The sequence below is a fragment of the Anthonomus grandis genome, chromosome 3 (genome assembly GCF_022605725.1).
Source record: "Anthonomus grandis grandis chromosome 3, icAntGran1.3, whole genome shotgun sequence".
NCBI lineage: Eukaryota > Metazoa > Arthropoda > Insecta > Coleoptera > Curculionidae > Anthonomus > Anthonomus grandis.
In genome coordinates, this window is record NC_065548.1 from 30,390,840 (window position 1) to 30,407,854 (window position 17,015).

The window sequence follows — 17,015 nt, forward strand, 5'->3', positions numbered from 1 at the left end:
GAAAATAGTCGCAGGGATTTAGGTCTAGTGACCTGGCTGGCCAATCTATCGGCCCTCTTCGTCCTATCCATCTTCCTGGGAACACTGTATCCAAGTAATTACGGACATCTCGAAAGAAATGTAGCGGTGCGCCGTCTTGCTAAAAGCACAAATTATCTGTTGGGACAGCACGTTCTTGTTCGTCTGTGTATAGGGCAGCCAAAGCAGGGATAAGAAAATTCAAAATTCTTGAAGAAAAATCAAATAGCGTTGTCCTGTTAAGTTTTCTTCGAAACAGTATGGCCCTATTATTTTATTTTCCACGATACCAGCCCAAACATTAATAGATTTATGGTACTGTGTATGAGCCTCAGTTGCCCAGTGTGGATTTGACACTGACCGGTACCAACAATTTTGCCGATTTACGACACTGTTTAAACAAAAAGTTGCTTTATCCGAAAACAAAACTCGTAACACAAACTGACGGTTATTATTGCAAATGTTTATCATTTGCTCGCAAAATTGGTTTCTTCGATCAGGATCGTCCTCATTTAATTCGTGTATTAGTCTAATTTTATAAGGGTGGTATTCATCTGCTTTTAAGATGCGTCTCACTGACGTTCCGGCTATATTATTATCAACTGAAATTTGTGAAGTTGCATTGTTTGGATTTTCTTCGACGGAGAGCAGAACGTTTAATTTTGTTTCTTCAGATATTTTTGGACGACCTGATCTTGGCAAATCCCTAACATGACCTGAAGTTATGAATTTGTGCTCTATTCTACTAAATGTTGACTGAGAAATAGGATGGTTTGGGTATTTGGCATTAAACAGTTCACTTACTTCTTTTTGCGTGCGCACTCGATCCCCTAGCATCATCAACATTTCAATTCGTTGGGTTTCCGTTAAATTAGCCATAATTTATTCTGATAAAAACTATTAATTTTCGAACTGACAGTGACATTCGAAAATGGAGATTCTTTACAAGTGCAACCATGGAAATAGAAACAATTGGCAGTGTTTATAACATTATTTTTATCCTCGATTTTACCTTAATTTGTAAATAGACGTACTTATTTGTTTTCTTGTTATTTAAATGTAAATATTTTGGAAACAGTTGAGTTTTGAGATAAGGTGTGATATACGAAACTTGTTTGGAATTTCATATATATTTCATAAATGCAATAAAAAATATAGCATTCCATTTAAAAAAATGACCGATCACGTCATATCTTTTTTTTGTTCCACCCTGTATACAAAAATTTATGTGAAATAATGCGCAACAACAAATAAAAATCGACGGGTCCGAGCGTTTTCTCAAAAAATCACGTCTCTAATTTTTATCGAATTTATGCGGAACTTTAGGCGGTCAGATGCGGATCAGAAGGTGAACGGGAATTCTTTTGTACTGGTTATAACCAGCCCTTAAAATGTATCTTTTAATGCTTTGCCAGCAACATTATTATTCAAGTTAATAGACCTTATTTAACATTGCGATCTATCTACAATCTATTTTTGAAAATTTACCAATTTCGTTACTCTATTTCCATTTAAATCCACCCTTAGTTAGCTATCAAAAGGTTTACGTTTTACGTTTAACTGACCTTAAACTTGCTACATGCCAAAATCTATCAGTTTGGCACTCAGATAATTTTGACAAATCGGATAACCTCACTACTTTTTCTTAGATTTTCTTGTATTGGTAGGATTTTTATCTTTTTAGTTCTTCAAGGAATACTTTGAAATTATTGCAGTAGTTTTTAAAATAGAGTATTTAAAAATACATTTAAAATATAATTAAAAGAAAGCAAAAATGCCCACAATTGGTGTTAAAAGAGATTTGCTGTTCACAGCTCTTGGACAAACCTACAGTATGTTTTTCCAGATTTCACCTGTTCTTTTTATTTCTTAATTAAAAATGTTTTTTTAGCTGATGAAGAGTTTCAGAAAGTTTGTTTCGAGTTCGGCCTTGAACTTGATGAAGTTGTAAGTACCATGAAAGAAGTTCATCCCTTATCTTAGCAAATCATTTATTTAAATAAGTTTTCACCTCATTCAAAAATTAACAATTTACAACACAAAAAGCATATATTCTAAGCATTTATACTATAAAATTTATTATAGATTAATGTATTGCTGCATTTGTTTGTATGCATATAATAATGAAAAAATGTCAACAAAAAATGGATAAAAGTAAGAATACACTGAAGAGATTGTTTAGCATCTGTTGGCAAGTTTCAATTACCCAATCATGTAATTTTAAGAAGACATGTACATAAAACAAAATTTTTTTCATAATAAATTGAAGATGTAGCATGTGTTTACACTTTTTGCCGACAATAGCATTATACTTTGGCATGATACAGATGCTGAAAGAATGAGAGCTGCCATTGACAGGGATCTGACACTTGTTAAGCTGTGGTGTGATGCTAACAAGTTAGCTTTTAACATCTCTAAAACTAAAATTCTATTCTTTAGGTGTGATATAGAGGCAGTTACTTTGCATAATAATTCAATCAGTCCATTTTCCACATGTAAATTTTTGGGTGTGACAATCAATAAGCTTATAGAATTTGAAGACCACATCTCTTACTTGCAAAATTGTCATCTAACTGTTATGCTATTAGAGTAATTGTTAATTCTCTTAACTTTGTTGTGGCCAAAAATGCTTACTATGCTCTCATTGAATCCCATCTTAGATATGGAATTGTCTTCTGGGGAGTTTGTTCCCAGTCTCTGTTTAATTTGTTATTTGTTATTCAGAAGAAGGAAGAGGGCAATTCGCTATATGTGCCATGTCCCTTTTTGCACTTCTTCGGGATCTTTTCCTGAGGCATTCCATCTTAACCTTGCCCTCCTTATTTATAATGGAAACAGCTTGTACTGTTCATAAGAAATACAAACATGAGCTTAATTCTCCATCTGAGTACAATCTTCGTAATACATTGTCTCTGCCTCTTGCAATTCCATGAACTGAGAGGGTAAGGGCCTCATTTGTATATGGCGGCAGGAAGGTTTTCAATCATTTACCTCTTAATTTAATGAATACTCAATGTGACCTTAAATTTAGGAAAAAATTAAAAAAAAAAGACATTTTTACTCATTGGATGAATTTTACCCCAGATACTTTTAGTCATATTGTTTTGTTTTATATATTATTTTTATTACTGCTATTCACCGATCAGTTTTGATACATGTATTTTATAAGTTTTAAAACCTTTACCTCTAATGTTTACTTATTTTGTTTTATAAATATTTCCACTATTTTCTCTTTTTAACAGCTTTGTTAACAACTTTTAGATTTATAGTAATAAAACAATTTTTGAATTTGAATTTGTGTGTACAAAAACATCTTTTATACATTTTCAATGGGTCACTGGTATCATATGCAGATGACACGGTTGTGGTGTTTCACGGAATTTCTTGGGGAGACACAAAAAAAACTGCAGAACTTGGTCTAGCAACAGTCAAGAACTGGCTGGATTCTTTTAAATTAAGTCTCAATAGTCAAAAAACAAACTATATTGCATTTTCTATAACAGCTGCTAATCGCCCCAGCTTTCAACAAATTAAACTTGAATCAATTGATATCAAGGAAGTTTCATTTACAAAATATCTGGGTATCATTGTGGATAAACATTTAAAATGGGACCAACACATTCTAAAATTATCACAAAACATCCGTAAACTTATTTATCAATTTCATATTTTGAGAAATATTTTAAATGAAAAATTACTAATTTTAATTTATAAATCCTTGGTTGAGTCCTTGTTAAGGTATGGGGTGATTGTCTGGGGAGGTCTATACAAGAATTGTTTAAAACAACTTAATGTAGTACAAAACTTTATTTTAAAAGTTATATACAAAAAAGATTTCCTACACAAGAATTATATTCTGAAGAAATTTTTAATATACAGTACAACTTCTCTAGTTCGGACACTCGCTGATTCGGACACTCCAGTAATCCGGCGTTCCTAGGTGTCGGGATATTTTACCTCTGTAGTCCGGATAAAGGAATGTTTTCAATACGAATCGATTATAAACGGATTTTTCCTTTTTAAACTTGTCAAAACCAATATTGTTAGCAACCTAATGGGTTTGGCGCCTTTGGCGGTCAGTTATCGTTTAGTTACCGTGCGTCGTGTGTCAATGTGTTATTAAAAAAAAAATGGCGCCAAATAAACGACCGCATAACACAGTTACTCTTGCGGAGAAATGTAAAATATTAGATTTTCTTGATAAGGTGGGAAGCATACGCAGGGTGGCTGAGAAATTTAATGTACCAAAATCAACTGTAAGTGATATAAAGAAAAACAAAACTAAAATAAGAAGATTTGTGTCGGAGTCATTCAGTGGAGCAGGTATGTATGATTTAATTTTTATTGTAGGTAATGTTATTATGAAACATATTTTTATCTTTTCAGGTAAAAGGCAGGTTATCCGAAAGGGAGAACATCCCGAAGTTGAAGCTGCTTTATATAAGTGGTTTCTACAGCAGCGTAGTGCTCATGTACCTGTTTCTTCTGATATCTTACGAACGAAAGCTAAACAATTTTATGAAAGAATAACTGGGAAGAGTGATTTTTTAGGGAGTTCAGGTTGGCTTGACAAATTTAAGAAAAGGCACGGAATACGCTTTCTTAAAGTGTGTGGTGAAAAATTTTCCAGTGATGTAAGTGCTATAGTACCTTTTCAAGAAAAATTTCTAGCTGTGGTTAATGAAATGAAGCTAAGTCGTGACCAAGTTTATAATGCTGATGAATCAGCGGCCTTTTGGAGAGCCTTGCCGGACACTACATGGGTTCATAGTCAGGAACAATCAGCACCAGGGCAAAAAATATCTAAAGATCGCGTAACATTCATGCCCTGTTGCAATGCGGCTGGAACTCATAAGTTACCCCTTTTAGTTCTTGGAAAATCCGCAAATCCAAGGGCATTTAAGAATGCTACTTTACCTGTTAAATACAAGGCAACCAGCAAAGGTTGGATGACCAGGACATTGTTCTTCGAATGGTTTAAGACTTGCTTTATACCAGACGTCAAACGTTTTTTATCGGATGTTAACCGACCTCATAAAGCATTATTACTTGTAGATAATGCTCCATCTCATCCACCTGAGACAGAAATAAATTTCGATCCTGATTTCAGAGTCATGTTTTTGCCGCCCAACTGCACAGCAGTTTTACAGCCAATGGATCAAAACTTAATCCAAAACATAAAAGTAGCATATAGAAAGAGGCTACTAAATCACATTATCGCTCACGAAGGTGACGATTTAGTTACAGTTTTAAAGCAATTTAATTTAAAAGATGCACTTGTTAATCTAGATATTGCTTGGAAGTTGATATCTGAAAAAAATATCCAAAAAAGTTGGATAGCATTATGGCCGAACCAAAGAACTGATGCAGAAGAAGAGGAATCTGATGAAGAAAACATTCCACTTTCAGAACTTCAAAGACGACTTTGTCAAATAAACGAGGAAGATTTAAAAACCATTACCGCTTCCTTGCTTGTGATAGATCCTGAAAACAGTTTGAATCGGGAAGAAATTGTTGAATGGGCTTTAGGCAAAAATGAAGTCATTGTTGATTTGACTGAAGAGGAGGTAATAGGTGATGCGCTAAAATCTAAGGATGCAGAGAGCAATGATTTAGATGGAGATACTGAGATTATTGCCACTAAAGTGAAACACAGCGATGCTGTGAAAGCATTAACATTGGGAATTCAGTGGGCTGAAGAAAACTACTTACCAATGCACGAAATATTGCTTTTAAAGAACGTCAAAGAGAAAGCGACTGAATTAGCAAGCTCTAAGGCAGTTCAGAAAAAAATTGATAGTTTTTTCAAAGCCATTTAAACTTGCACTTTTTTGTCTTGTATTTGTAATTTATGTTTTGTCCTACATAATGTATTTTTATTTCTAGTTATATGTTTGTGTACCTGCGTGTACAACATGTGTATGTATATGTTTACTTATTATGTATGTTATAATTTGAAATATAAACATAATTTTCTTTTTTAATTAGGGTACAATGATTTATTTATACCTAAAAAAAGCTAGTATGTGGATAGTATATTAAAATAAAACTTTTGAAATAATAATCCAGTTATCCGGACACCTCGCTACTCCGGCGCTGCTTGGAACGATATGTGTCCGGATTATCGAAGTTGTACTGTACAGTATCGGACAAAATTAGAGAGACTTCTCTATTTGCCAACTCCAATTTTTTGTACTTGAAATAATATTAATATTTGTTAAGCAGTGTATACCGGAGTTGACAAGAATTCTATTATCAACAATTCATTTTTGTAGCTCATGTTTACATTTATTTAAAGAATGTTTTTAACATTGATAAAAAATTACTGCGACAGAATTAAAGAGACTCATTTTGTATTTAGTTTCGCTGAAGTCGCGATTAGTTTAATTTCTGTTTATTAGTTTGAGAATATCATTAGCAATGCCTCGTGGTAAACATTATTCCATAGACCTAAAAGAAAAAATTATAGAAGCCTTTAACTCAGGTCGCTCACAAAAATTAATAAAAGAGCAATTCAACGTCAGTAAACAAATGGTTTCCAGAACAATAAAAAATTATCAGCTTCGTGGAAGAGTGACAAACCTTAAAAGAGGTGGCCGCAAGAGAAAAACCTCAGTACTGCTGGACAGGAGAATTAAACGACTAAGTCAGAATAATCCGCGTCTATCTTCAACACATTTTGGCTGAATTGGAGGCGCCTGGGGTTTCATCCAGGACTGTGCAGCGGCGATTAGTGGAGGCGGGGCTTCCTGGAAGGAGACCAGCAAAAAAACCCCATCTATCAAAAAAAAATGTAGCTGCTAGAATGTTATTTGCAACATGTCACCGTTACTGGACAGCTAAGGACTGGAATAAGGTTTTGTTTAGTGACGAGTCTAAATATAATATTTTTGGAAGTGATCGAGCCGGTTCGTACATCACCCAGCAAACAAAAGGCTTGATCCAAAATATGTTTCTGGTACTGTGAAGCACGGAGGTGGCAATTTAATGGTTTGGGGTTGTTTTCGGGTTATGGAATGGGTCCTATCCACAAAATTGAGGGCACTATGGATAGATTTATGTATCGGACTATACTGGACGATGTAATGTTGCCTTACGCCGAATGGGAAATGCCGCTAAGATTCACGTTCCAACACGATAACGACCCCAAATATACGGCCAAACTTGTGAAGGAATGGTTTTTGGCTAACAAAATTCAAGTTTTAAAATGGCCACCGCAATCGCCGGACTTGAACCCAATTGAAAATCTTTGGGAGATTATAAAGAAAAAGATTCGCACTAAAAACATCGGGAATCGTGCTCAATTATTTGAAGAAATCGAGAATGGATCCGGCTGTAATTTCGAATCTCATTGGATCGATGCCGAATAGATGTGAAAAAGTTATCCAGAATAAAGGGTACTGGACATTTAATCAACAAGAATTATGTTAGTCATTCCTACACAACCCGAAATAATATAAACAGACACCTAAAAATACCAAACATAAAAAAAACTATAGGGCAACGATTTTTAGGATACTTGTCCCCGAAATTTTATAACATCTTACCAAACAGCGTAAAAAATATAAATAATATTAAAAACTAGTAAGGTCTGTAGAAAATGTATTTATTCAAATATAGATAAATTTAATTTTTTTTAAATAGTTTTGGGAAGGGAAACTTTATTGGAGAATTTTTGTTTAGTTGTAGATTATGGTTAGTTATATTTTATATTATTACTAAAATTTTGTGATTTCTCAGCATACACAAACAGATGTTACAACATCTAGGTGTATGTTAAAAACAAAAATGACTGTTAACTATTATTATTGAGTATAATTAGGTTAAAAAGTTTGTTATAATATAACCAAAATGATTAATAAATTTGAATTTGAATTTGAATATCTTAAAAAAATAGGCAACAATTAGTCTAGCTTGTCAAAGTTCCACTGTATTTATTTACTCTATATGCTAGTGCAGTCGTTTTATTCATACTTAAAGGAGCCAAATAATAAGCCACCACAAAAAAATATATTGAACTCTGCTGTTATCAGAGGCGGCAGAGTTATTTACATAAAAAATAAAGCAGCTGGATAATATAATAACATAACTTCTTTGATCTGATTGAATTTTTATCAATTCTAAATTGGGTTTTTCATTTAAAGCTTACATAGGTTATGGTCTTAACATTATACAATATTTTAAGTTATAAAACCAAATATTAAGTTTAATTTAAAATACAATGTAAAACGTTGTTATATAAAACACTTACATATGTAGGTACTTATGAATATTTAATTCAAATTCATATCTTGGTGCCAACATATAAACCATTGCCCACAAGTCAACAAAACAAAAAATACTTATATCATCATAAATACTTTCTTAAAATATCAAGTTACACAATAATAATCATAAAATGTCATTAAAAAAAAAATTAAAACTTACTCAATAAAATTAGTTCTCAATTGGGATTTAAATTGCCAAAAGGGTTGTTCTATGAGTCTGTCAGAGAGCTTATTAAAAGGGTTAACAGGATTCTAACAGCCTTTGCTCTGTAGAGCAAATAATCTCTTTAAACAAGGAGCATGTTCTTATGCTAAACTTGCTTAAGTTGAAACAGGATGAAAGGTTCCAAAATAGGCTGTTCTTAAACCCATGGGTGAAGAGAAGCCAGAAAGAGAGAGGAGAGCATATACACTATCACATATACTTCACGGTTTTCGCGCAACAATGTCAAAATGTATGCATGCCATTGAGAGGGTCCAGATGGACTCCTAACAATTTAACTGTTTAAACCCATGATAATCAGCCTAATAACCCATTTAACAAAGATCTTTAAAAAATGTTTAAAAACCAGAATAACAAATTTTTTGAAGATCTTTGTTAAATGGGTTATTAGGCTGATTATCATAGGTTATTGACGATGGCTATATAATCAATATTTCTTTATGCACTCTTTTTATCAGGTCAGCTGTGATATTATCAAAACCAGGTGATGTATTGTTTTTTAAGGTTGAGATAAGTTTTATAAGTTCTTTTTCTTGTACAGGTGTTAAGTATAAGGAATCCAGGATGCTTCTTCCAATATTTGTTGGAATATCAGGTGTGGGCATTTTTAGTTCCATTTCCAAACTAATGTTCACAAAGTAGTTGTTGCAATTACTGCAATTCATTTCATAATTATTCTCAAACTCAGTCCCAGTTTCATTATGTTGCCTCTTGACCATGATCTATTTACAACACAATTTATGGAATTATCAACCCAACTGTATTTAACTAGGTCGTGTGTATCAAACCATGTTTCATCGAAATAGATTATTATATGTCTATTTAAGTCATGATATAGTTTAATACTACGCCATTGTTTTAAAATAATCTAAATATTAAAATAGTATGCTGCCGGTGTACCGCGATCTCGAGATAATTCTGGGAGAAAAGTGTGCTAAAACAATGCAATAGTGAGATATTATGTTCATTTTCTTGAAATAATTAGCAGTTAAAAATTTTAGATATTTTTTACTTACTGTAAGGTTTTAAAATAAAAAATAACTTTTTAAATTTATGGCTAAAAATATTCCGATAATAAATAAATAATTGATGTCCAATAATTTTTACTTCAACTTATTACGAGTAATTTGTTTCCAAGATATTTAAATTTAAATATATTTTCGACGCCGCTCTGTGTTTTAATTAAACGGGGCAAAGCTGCAATACACGGCCACTAACGTGACGTCACGTCAACCAGTCTCCAGCCCGATAGACTGTCGACTATATACATATAATTATGTACTTTTATATTATATAGTATAGCATATGTACCGTTAGTTTTTTTTGATTAAAACTTGATTATTAGAATATCAGCTGCATATTATTTTGTTGGTCCTATCAACAGTATCAAGACTATCTGTTTTCAACCAACCTATAGCATTTTTTAAAGCAAAATTTCATTATGCTTATAAGTGCTAACAGTTTCAGAGCTACATATGCAAAAGGTGTTATGCAAACATTGAACTTATAATATAGTATAGATATACTATAGATATACAAACACTGAAACTGGGCAGTTCAATGTTTTGGAATATTTTGTCTATTGCAGCCCTTAATTTAAAGTCAATCTGCTTTTATGTCCGTTAGCTAAAAATTTTTTAACAATTTTATTTTTGGGGGTTTTATAGTCAATGTTACTGTGTATGTATTGAGTATACAGATCGTGTTATCGTGAGCTACGTATTACCCAAAATAATGGCAACACCGCTTGGTTGCGGCTTGCAGGCGGCGGAATTTTTCGTTTTTATTTTTTGAACCGGGAGTCAGCAGACCTCACTTTGCTGTGTTACTGCACGTTGCATTAATAATTTTTGAGCGTTATTTTCGTGTTTTTTTCCGAAAGAGTTCAACTAATTAAATGGTTTTATGGAGGCAATTCGGCAGTACAATGTAGAGATTTGTTTTCAGTGACATTTGAGAATAGACCGATTCCTTGTGCAAAAACGATTTTAAATGTGGTTACAAATTTTGAGACATCTTTTTGTCTTCAAGATTGTAAAAAATGCCACACAAAACGTCAAGAACCACCTGTTGAAGTGGTCCAGGATATAGAACGGCGGGAAGAAATGGTTTGCAGTACCCTAGAACTTGATTCGACACGGTCCACTAGAAGTGTTGGAGAGGAACTGGGAATGAGCAATAAAACGAATATTTTTTTATACTCTATTTCAGAAGTGTATAGAGCAATAAACTGGGGAATTCCGTTCTGTTTGGCTACATTTCGTGGTAGTTCATAGGCGCAGGTACTTATAATATTTATGAATTTAATTTTCAATTATAAAAATATTTTGTTTTCTGATGAATCTTCTTTTCCATTACATGGCAAACCCAATCCTTCCATTGTTCGTTATTGGTCTCAGAAAAACGAGCACAGAAGTTTTCAGTTTCGTACCCAGTATCCTCAGAAATTGAATGTTTGGGCAGGTATTTTGGGCGACAATGTTATAGAGCCATTTTTTATTGATGGCACTTTAAACGCCCAAAAGTACCTTGAGTTGCTGCAAAACCAAGTTCTTCCTGCCATTCAAATCCTACCTGATGTAGACCTGGGATCGGTTTATTTTCAGCAAGATGGCTGTCCTGCTCATAACGCGGCTAGGGTAAAAGAATTTTTAACAAATACTTTTCCTAACCGCCTTATTAGTGGGACTGACGATATTAGATGGCCTCCTAGATCTCCAGATTTGTCTCCAAATGACTTTTATCTATGGTTACCTTAAGCAGACCATTTACAAGCATGAATTTAGTAGGCCAACAAATTTAGAGGAGTTGTGAAATAAAATTGTCGAAGGTGCCAATTTCATTTTACCTGAAACTCTTTTGGAGGTGCGAAATAGCTTTTACGATAGGTTAAGTTTTTGTTTAGCGAAAGAAGGCGGTTTATTTGAGCCTTTTATTTAAAAAATGATATGTTGTTAAGTTTGTTTATTAAAGTTTTATTTCTGATTTTTTATTATATTTTTATCAGAGTTGATATTTTATTTTTTATTAGAACAACGCTTTAATTTTCATTATGCAAAACACAGCATTTTAAACATTTTAAGATTACAATTCTATGCGGGTTTTACACATTGTCATGTCTGTAAAACCCTCATTAGAATAAATATTTTAAAAATGCCTGGATTTTCGCGTAATATTTTGGGACATTTTGTCGCCAAACGATGCAGCTCCCACGAAAGTCAGATGTTTACTAATCCCGTCCTCGGACCGGCTGGGGCGGTGCTCTGTCGTAGGCACCTGTACACGCGCGACTTTGCAAAATTTCGCCTCTATGCGGTTTCCTATAAGTAAGGAACGAAAACACAATCTGTATATTTTATGATGCAAAATATCTTTTATCCTCTTTCGATTTCAAGAAGAATTATTACTACTTAGTTTATTTACTTATTTCACCTCAAGAAAAAAGAAAATTTTACAATTATTAACAAAATTAAATGCAGGTGTTAAATTAAAAGCCCTAATCCTTAACCTAACTGTTTTCATTTGAGTCTTAACGCCTTAGCAAATGGGCTAAGGTTAAACTTATTACAAGTCTTGTGTCAAGTACATGTGAAGGGGGAATGTATAATTTTACCACCTAGTTAGCATGATGAATTTCATGCTCTATGCAGGGTATTAAAAGTTATGGCTTGAAAAAGAGAAGGAAAATTATAAAAGCCGTTAAATAAATTAAGTCTAGCATCAGAGTGCAATATTCTCTTTAATTGAAAACTATATGTTGAATTGCAAATCAATTAGCCAGTGATCTTAAGATTGTTTTCTGAACTGATTCCAACTACTAAATATGACACACATAAAAAGGTCTCTACACAATTGATTCATATTCAAGAAGTTTCACATGTGAGTTTTAAACTATACCGAAAAAAAATCCAAACAAAATATGTATTGAGGCAGCCAGAAAATACCCCTTAATCTTTAGACATAAAGCCCTTTAGACGAATTAGCTGTGACTTGTCATTGAACTGCGACAGAATTCAAGCAGATCATTCCCAAGTCCCTTTACTCTAGGCTTACTCATTAGATAGTCTTGACTAACCATATAAAAAACATTAAGAAGTACAAAAACAAAGTTTCCTATTCTCTAAATATAAGTTTAAAAAAAAATTATACAGTGTTACCTTAACGTAGAACATTGACATTGTATAAATACTGAATGATAATAAACACGACTAATTTTAAAAACGGAATTAAACTTTATTTAGGATTATTAAAAGACTAGTGATTACAATTCACAAAAGATTGTATTTATCTATTATAAAATAAATATTGGATTAATACACCACACAAGTAGTCCTTCTTCACACTACCATTTTTAGATTGTATTTAATTGTTATACTTAATTTATATTTGAATTGGTTTTCAGACTACAGAGAAGCAAATGATTACTAAAGAACAAGGGGATGATTCACAACTCTCTCAGGGTGCTTCAGAAGATATAATTTACAGAATTGACATACCAGCTAATAGATATGACTTGTTATGTCTTGAAGGTTTGGTATTAGGACTTAAAATATTTCAAGGAAAGTAGGTATTTATATTAAAAAATTAAACATTTTGTCTTAGATCTAATTGATTTTAGAATATCTCCACCTCAATTTAAAGCTTTAAAACCTAGTGAAGGCAGTCTGGAACAGGTGATTGTTAAGCCAGACACTAAAAAAATTAGACCATTTGTAGTTGCAGCTATATTAAGAAACATAACTTTTACTCAAGCTTCCTACAATAGTTTCATTGACCTTCAAGATAAATTGCACCAAAATATTGCTAGAAAAAGATCTCTAGTAGCTATAGGCAAGTTTTTTCTTTGAGGTGTTAAGTCTTATCTTTTAAAACATGTTTTTTTGTACATTTTAGGAACTCATGATTATGACACCATTAAAGGTCCATTTACTTATGATGCGAAACCTCCTAAAGATATTAAGTTTGTCCCACTTAACCAGAGTAAAGAATGTACTGCCACAGAACTTATGACGCTTTATTCGGTAAGAAATAGACAACATTGAGCAGACATTTTCCTTGAAATTTTGTTCTCTATAGTTTAAGTAATCTATTATTAATAATTTTAGACTCATGCTCAGCTGAAACAATATTTGCACATTATTAAAGATAGTCCAGTATACCCAGTAATTACTGACAGTAATGGAGTGGTGCTTTCCTTGCCTCCAATTATTAATGGGGACCACTCAAAAATTACACTTAATACCAAAAATGTTTTTATTGAATGTACTGCGACTGACTTAACAAAGGTATAAAAACAAATTTTTAATAAAATTGATCTATGTTTATTTTATTTTACTTTAGGCAAAGGTCGTGCTAGATACAATGGTTTGTATGTTTAGTGAATATTGTTTGGAAAAATACACTTGTGAATATGTGGAAGTAGTATATCCAAGTGGGGAGACACAGTTGTACCCGGATCTTCAGTATAGAGAAGAAATTATTAAAGCTGTTAAGGCTAATAAGTTGATTGGCATTAGGTAATTAAAATCTTAAGTTCTTACCAAATACAGTGTGCAGGTAAAATATAAAAATTAGGTATTTATTTTTTGAAAAAGAGATTTGAATAATGCAAATTTAGTGAAACTAGTTAAAGATTTTTTACGTCCATATCATCTAAAAATTAATGATATAATAAAATTGGACATAACAGAATTATGTAGACCTAGATTCATCTGACGAGACTGATGTGATGCGCTGTATAGGGTGAATCATAGAGTGAGTGGAGCAGTTCATTACTTTGAGTATAATAGTTGTCGATAACATGGTCCTGAACTATTGTATTATTGGATATTTTCCACATTTTAAAAATACTTTGAAATATACAGAGTGCTACAAAGGTACATTTTATCAAAGGAAATACCCTTTATTTGAATACATTTTTGAACAGATAACTAGACGACGTCCAATTTTTTTTTGTTATACAGGGTTTTTAGTAGATTGTGCGCGAAAGTAACTAGTATTTAAAGTTAAAATATTTATAAAATTGTAATGAAGAGATGAGGTGGTAAATTTAAAAATGTTAATATACATCCTACTTAACTTCCTATATAATAACATACACATCAACACGATATAAGATCCAAAAAAATATTAAAATTGGCTAAAGCATATATGATTAACATTTAAAAAAAAAATTAAATTGGTAACAAAATTTAACACCCAAAAGTCACAACGTCATTGTGGCTTTTATAATTATGAATACTTCATTTCATATTTTCAAAGATATATAGGTTTTTCTTAAAGTAAGATTTACAATTAAGTAGGAAATATTCAAGAGTTATTTTTATTAATTAATCTGAAATTTGCAAAAAAAAAACCAGATACCTTCAAACAAAAAGAAATTTCAATCACTTTTATAGGAAAAATTTCTTACTTACCTTAAAGCTAGCTCCCGGCAGCCAAAGTTATTTTTAATTTTTTTCCCAAGCAATTATTATTTTTTTATATAAAAGCGGCTCAGACTCAATAATATTGTTGAGATTGGTTTGCCTAAACCGTTTCCACCTATACACGATAAATAATAATAATAGATAAATAAGAACTGTACAAAATGTAACTAAAATGGAAAAAAATTACATTTTAATATGTTTATTTAAATTTTATCTTAATAAGTTTTTGCGGCATTTTTTATGAATAATGAATAAAGTCTAAATGATAATTACTTGTGATTCAATATTAAAAACTATTACAAGTATATCAGATCAACACAGTTAAAACTTATTTACTTTATACAGGCCAAGAAAAACTGAAAATCTTAGACAGATATTCCAAGTTATATTGAATAGGCAAGATTAGGCAAGAATAGCAAGAGTATATTGAATAATTATAAAAAAAATATATATTAAGGGAAATAAGGCGAAAAAGTGGGCAGGTATATGTATATAAAGAATAGAAAAATGTGACGTAATAAGATTTCTAGACAACAAAAATACGTTCTCCATTTAAATATAAATACTTTAAATGAAGGTTAAGTAAAGTTGTCGTTCTCCCAAAACCTTACTTAATCTTTATAATTAATTCCACTCCTCTTCTACCTACGGACTTCTACGCTACTATACTTTAAATGCTTTTTATAACCAATTCAAAATAAAATCATTGAACTAATGTATTTTAAACCTTTTTGTTGGATCAAGCTTTTGTAGTCTTTAAATTTCATAAATATTTATGAAACTTTGATATAGAGCTTTATTTTTCTATGGAACTTAACTTTAGGTTTTATAAGTATCTTGGAGAATAATGGATGAATATTTCAAATTTTTGTTAGAATCGTAAGTCGTCGTAATGTTTTTAATAAATGTACTGGAAGAAATACAAACCAGAGAAGTTTTTATAAAAGTGGAAGTTCTAAATAACCCTCAATTTGAAAAAAATACATTGCAAACGTATTTTACATTAATCTGTTTATTAAAAAAAAATTGTAACAAAAATAACTTTTCTACCTTTTTAGCAAAAAACAAAAAAATGGCGCTAATGAGCCAATAGGCAGAAAAAAATTAAATTGACTGAGTTTATTAGAGGTTATTTACTTATATACCCTTAAATTTTGGCACACTGTCACAACATTCCATAGTTATACCGGGTGGTGCGTCGCCGAGCAGAACATAAGAAAACCCATGTAAATTTTAAGGGGATCAACTATTAGCATCCCTGTACATTTTATAGAAAAAATGTAAGATAACTTTTTAAAGAGACCAATCTAGCAAACCCTTGTGCAAAGTTTGAAGAAATTTTAATAAGCGAATCTTGAATTATTCAATTAAATGTAATTGCAAAATTAGAAAATTTTCGGTTGAGGTAAAACCAAACGGGCACCAGTAAAATGAATATTGTCACTGACGTGAGGAAAAGTGTCATTAAATCAGTGACAGTCGATATTTAAAAACAAGTATGAATTATTATTCAATCGACGAAAAAATAGCCATAATTAAGTGGCATTATGCGGGAAACAGTTTTAGAGCAGTATCTGAAATGTTTTCAGTTTATTTTACCACCAAGCCCATTCCGCCCATTTCAACTATTAAACGTATTGTCAATAAGTTCGAGTCCAAAGGTACCGTAATAAATAATTGTAAATGTTCAACTCAGAAAAAATATATATATAGATATCGAAAATAGAGCCGAAGAAAGAGAGAACAGAGATCTTAATATTCTATAGTGAGTGTGGAGGAAAACAAGATGGTTAGTACGAGGGTTCTTGGGCAAGAGGTAAATAAACATCATACAACGGTATTGCGCACTTTAAAAAAACACAAATATTATTCGTATAAATTCGAAAAACATAAAGAGCTGCAGGAAGGATTCATACTCGGACACAATATCCCCAAAAAACAAATGTATTCGTGGGAATTATCGGACATCATATCATTGGACCCTTTTTTATATTATATAACAGCTGAAACCTATTTGGACTTATTTCAAAATCAAATTGGACCCGTCTTTGTAGAGTTGTTCAGGAAGATCTAATGATC

At 32.0% G+C, this 17,015-nt stretch overlaps 1 protein-coding gene across 2 annotated transcripts in view; it reads left to right on the plus strand.

Annotated features, from left to right (window-relative positions):
• The first annotated feature begins 1,647 nt into the window (after positions 1-1,647).
• Positions 1,648-17,015, plus strand: part of LOC126734516 (phenylalanine--tRNA ligase beta subunit) — a 38,242-nt gene continuing 22,874 nt past the window's right edge. For both annotated transcript variants that reach the window (XM_050438183.1, XM_050438184.1), the window contains exons 1-7: positions 1,648-1,850; positions 1,910-1,965; positions 12,911-13,071; positions 13,127-13,338; positions 13,402-13,529; positions 13,614-13,793; positions 13,849-14,024. In XM_050438183.1, the coding sequence (XP_050294140.1) occupies positions 1,793-1,850; positions 1,910-1,965; positions 12,911-13,071; positions 13,127-13,338; positions 13,402-13,529; positions 13,614-13,793; positions 13,849-14,024 (971 nt within the window). In that variant the 5' untranslated portion in view covers positions 1,648-1,792. The remainder of the gene's footprint in view (positions 1,851-1,909; positions 1,966-12,910; positions 13,072-13,126; positions 13,339-13,401; positions 13,530-13,613; positions 13,794-13,848; positions 14,025-17,015) is intronic.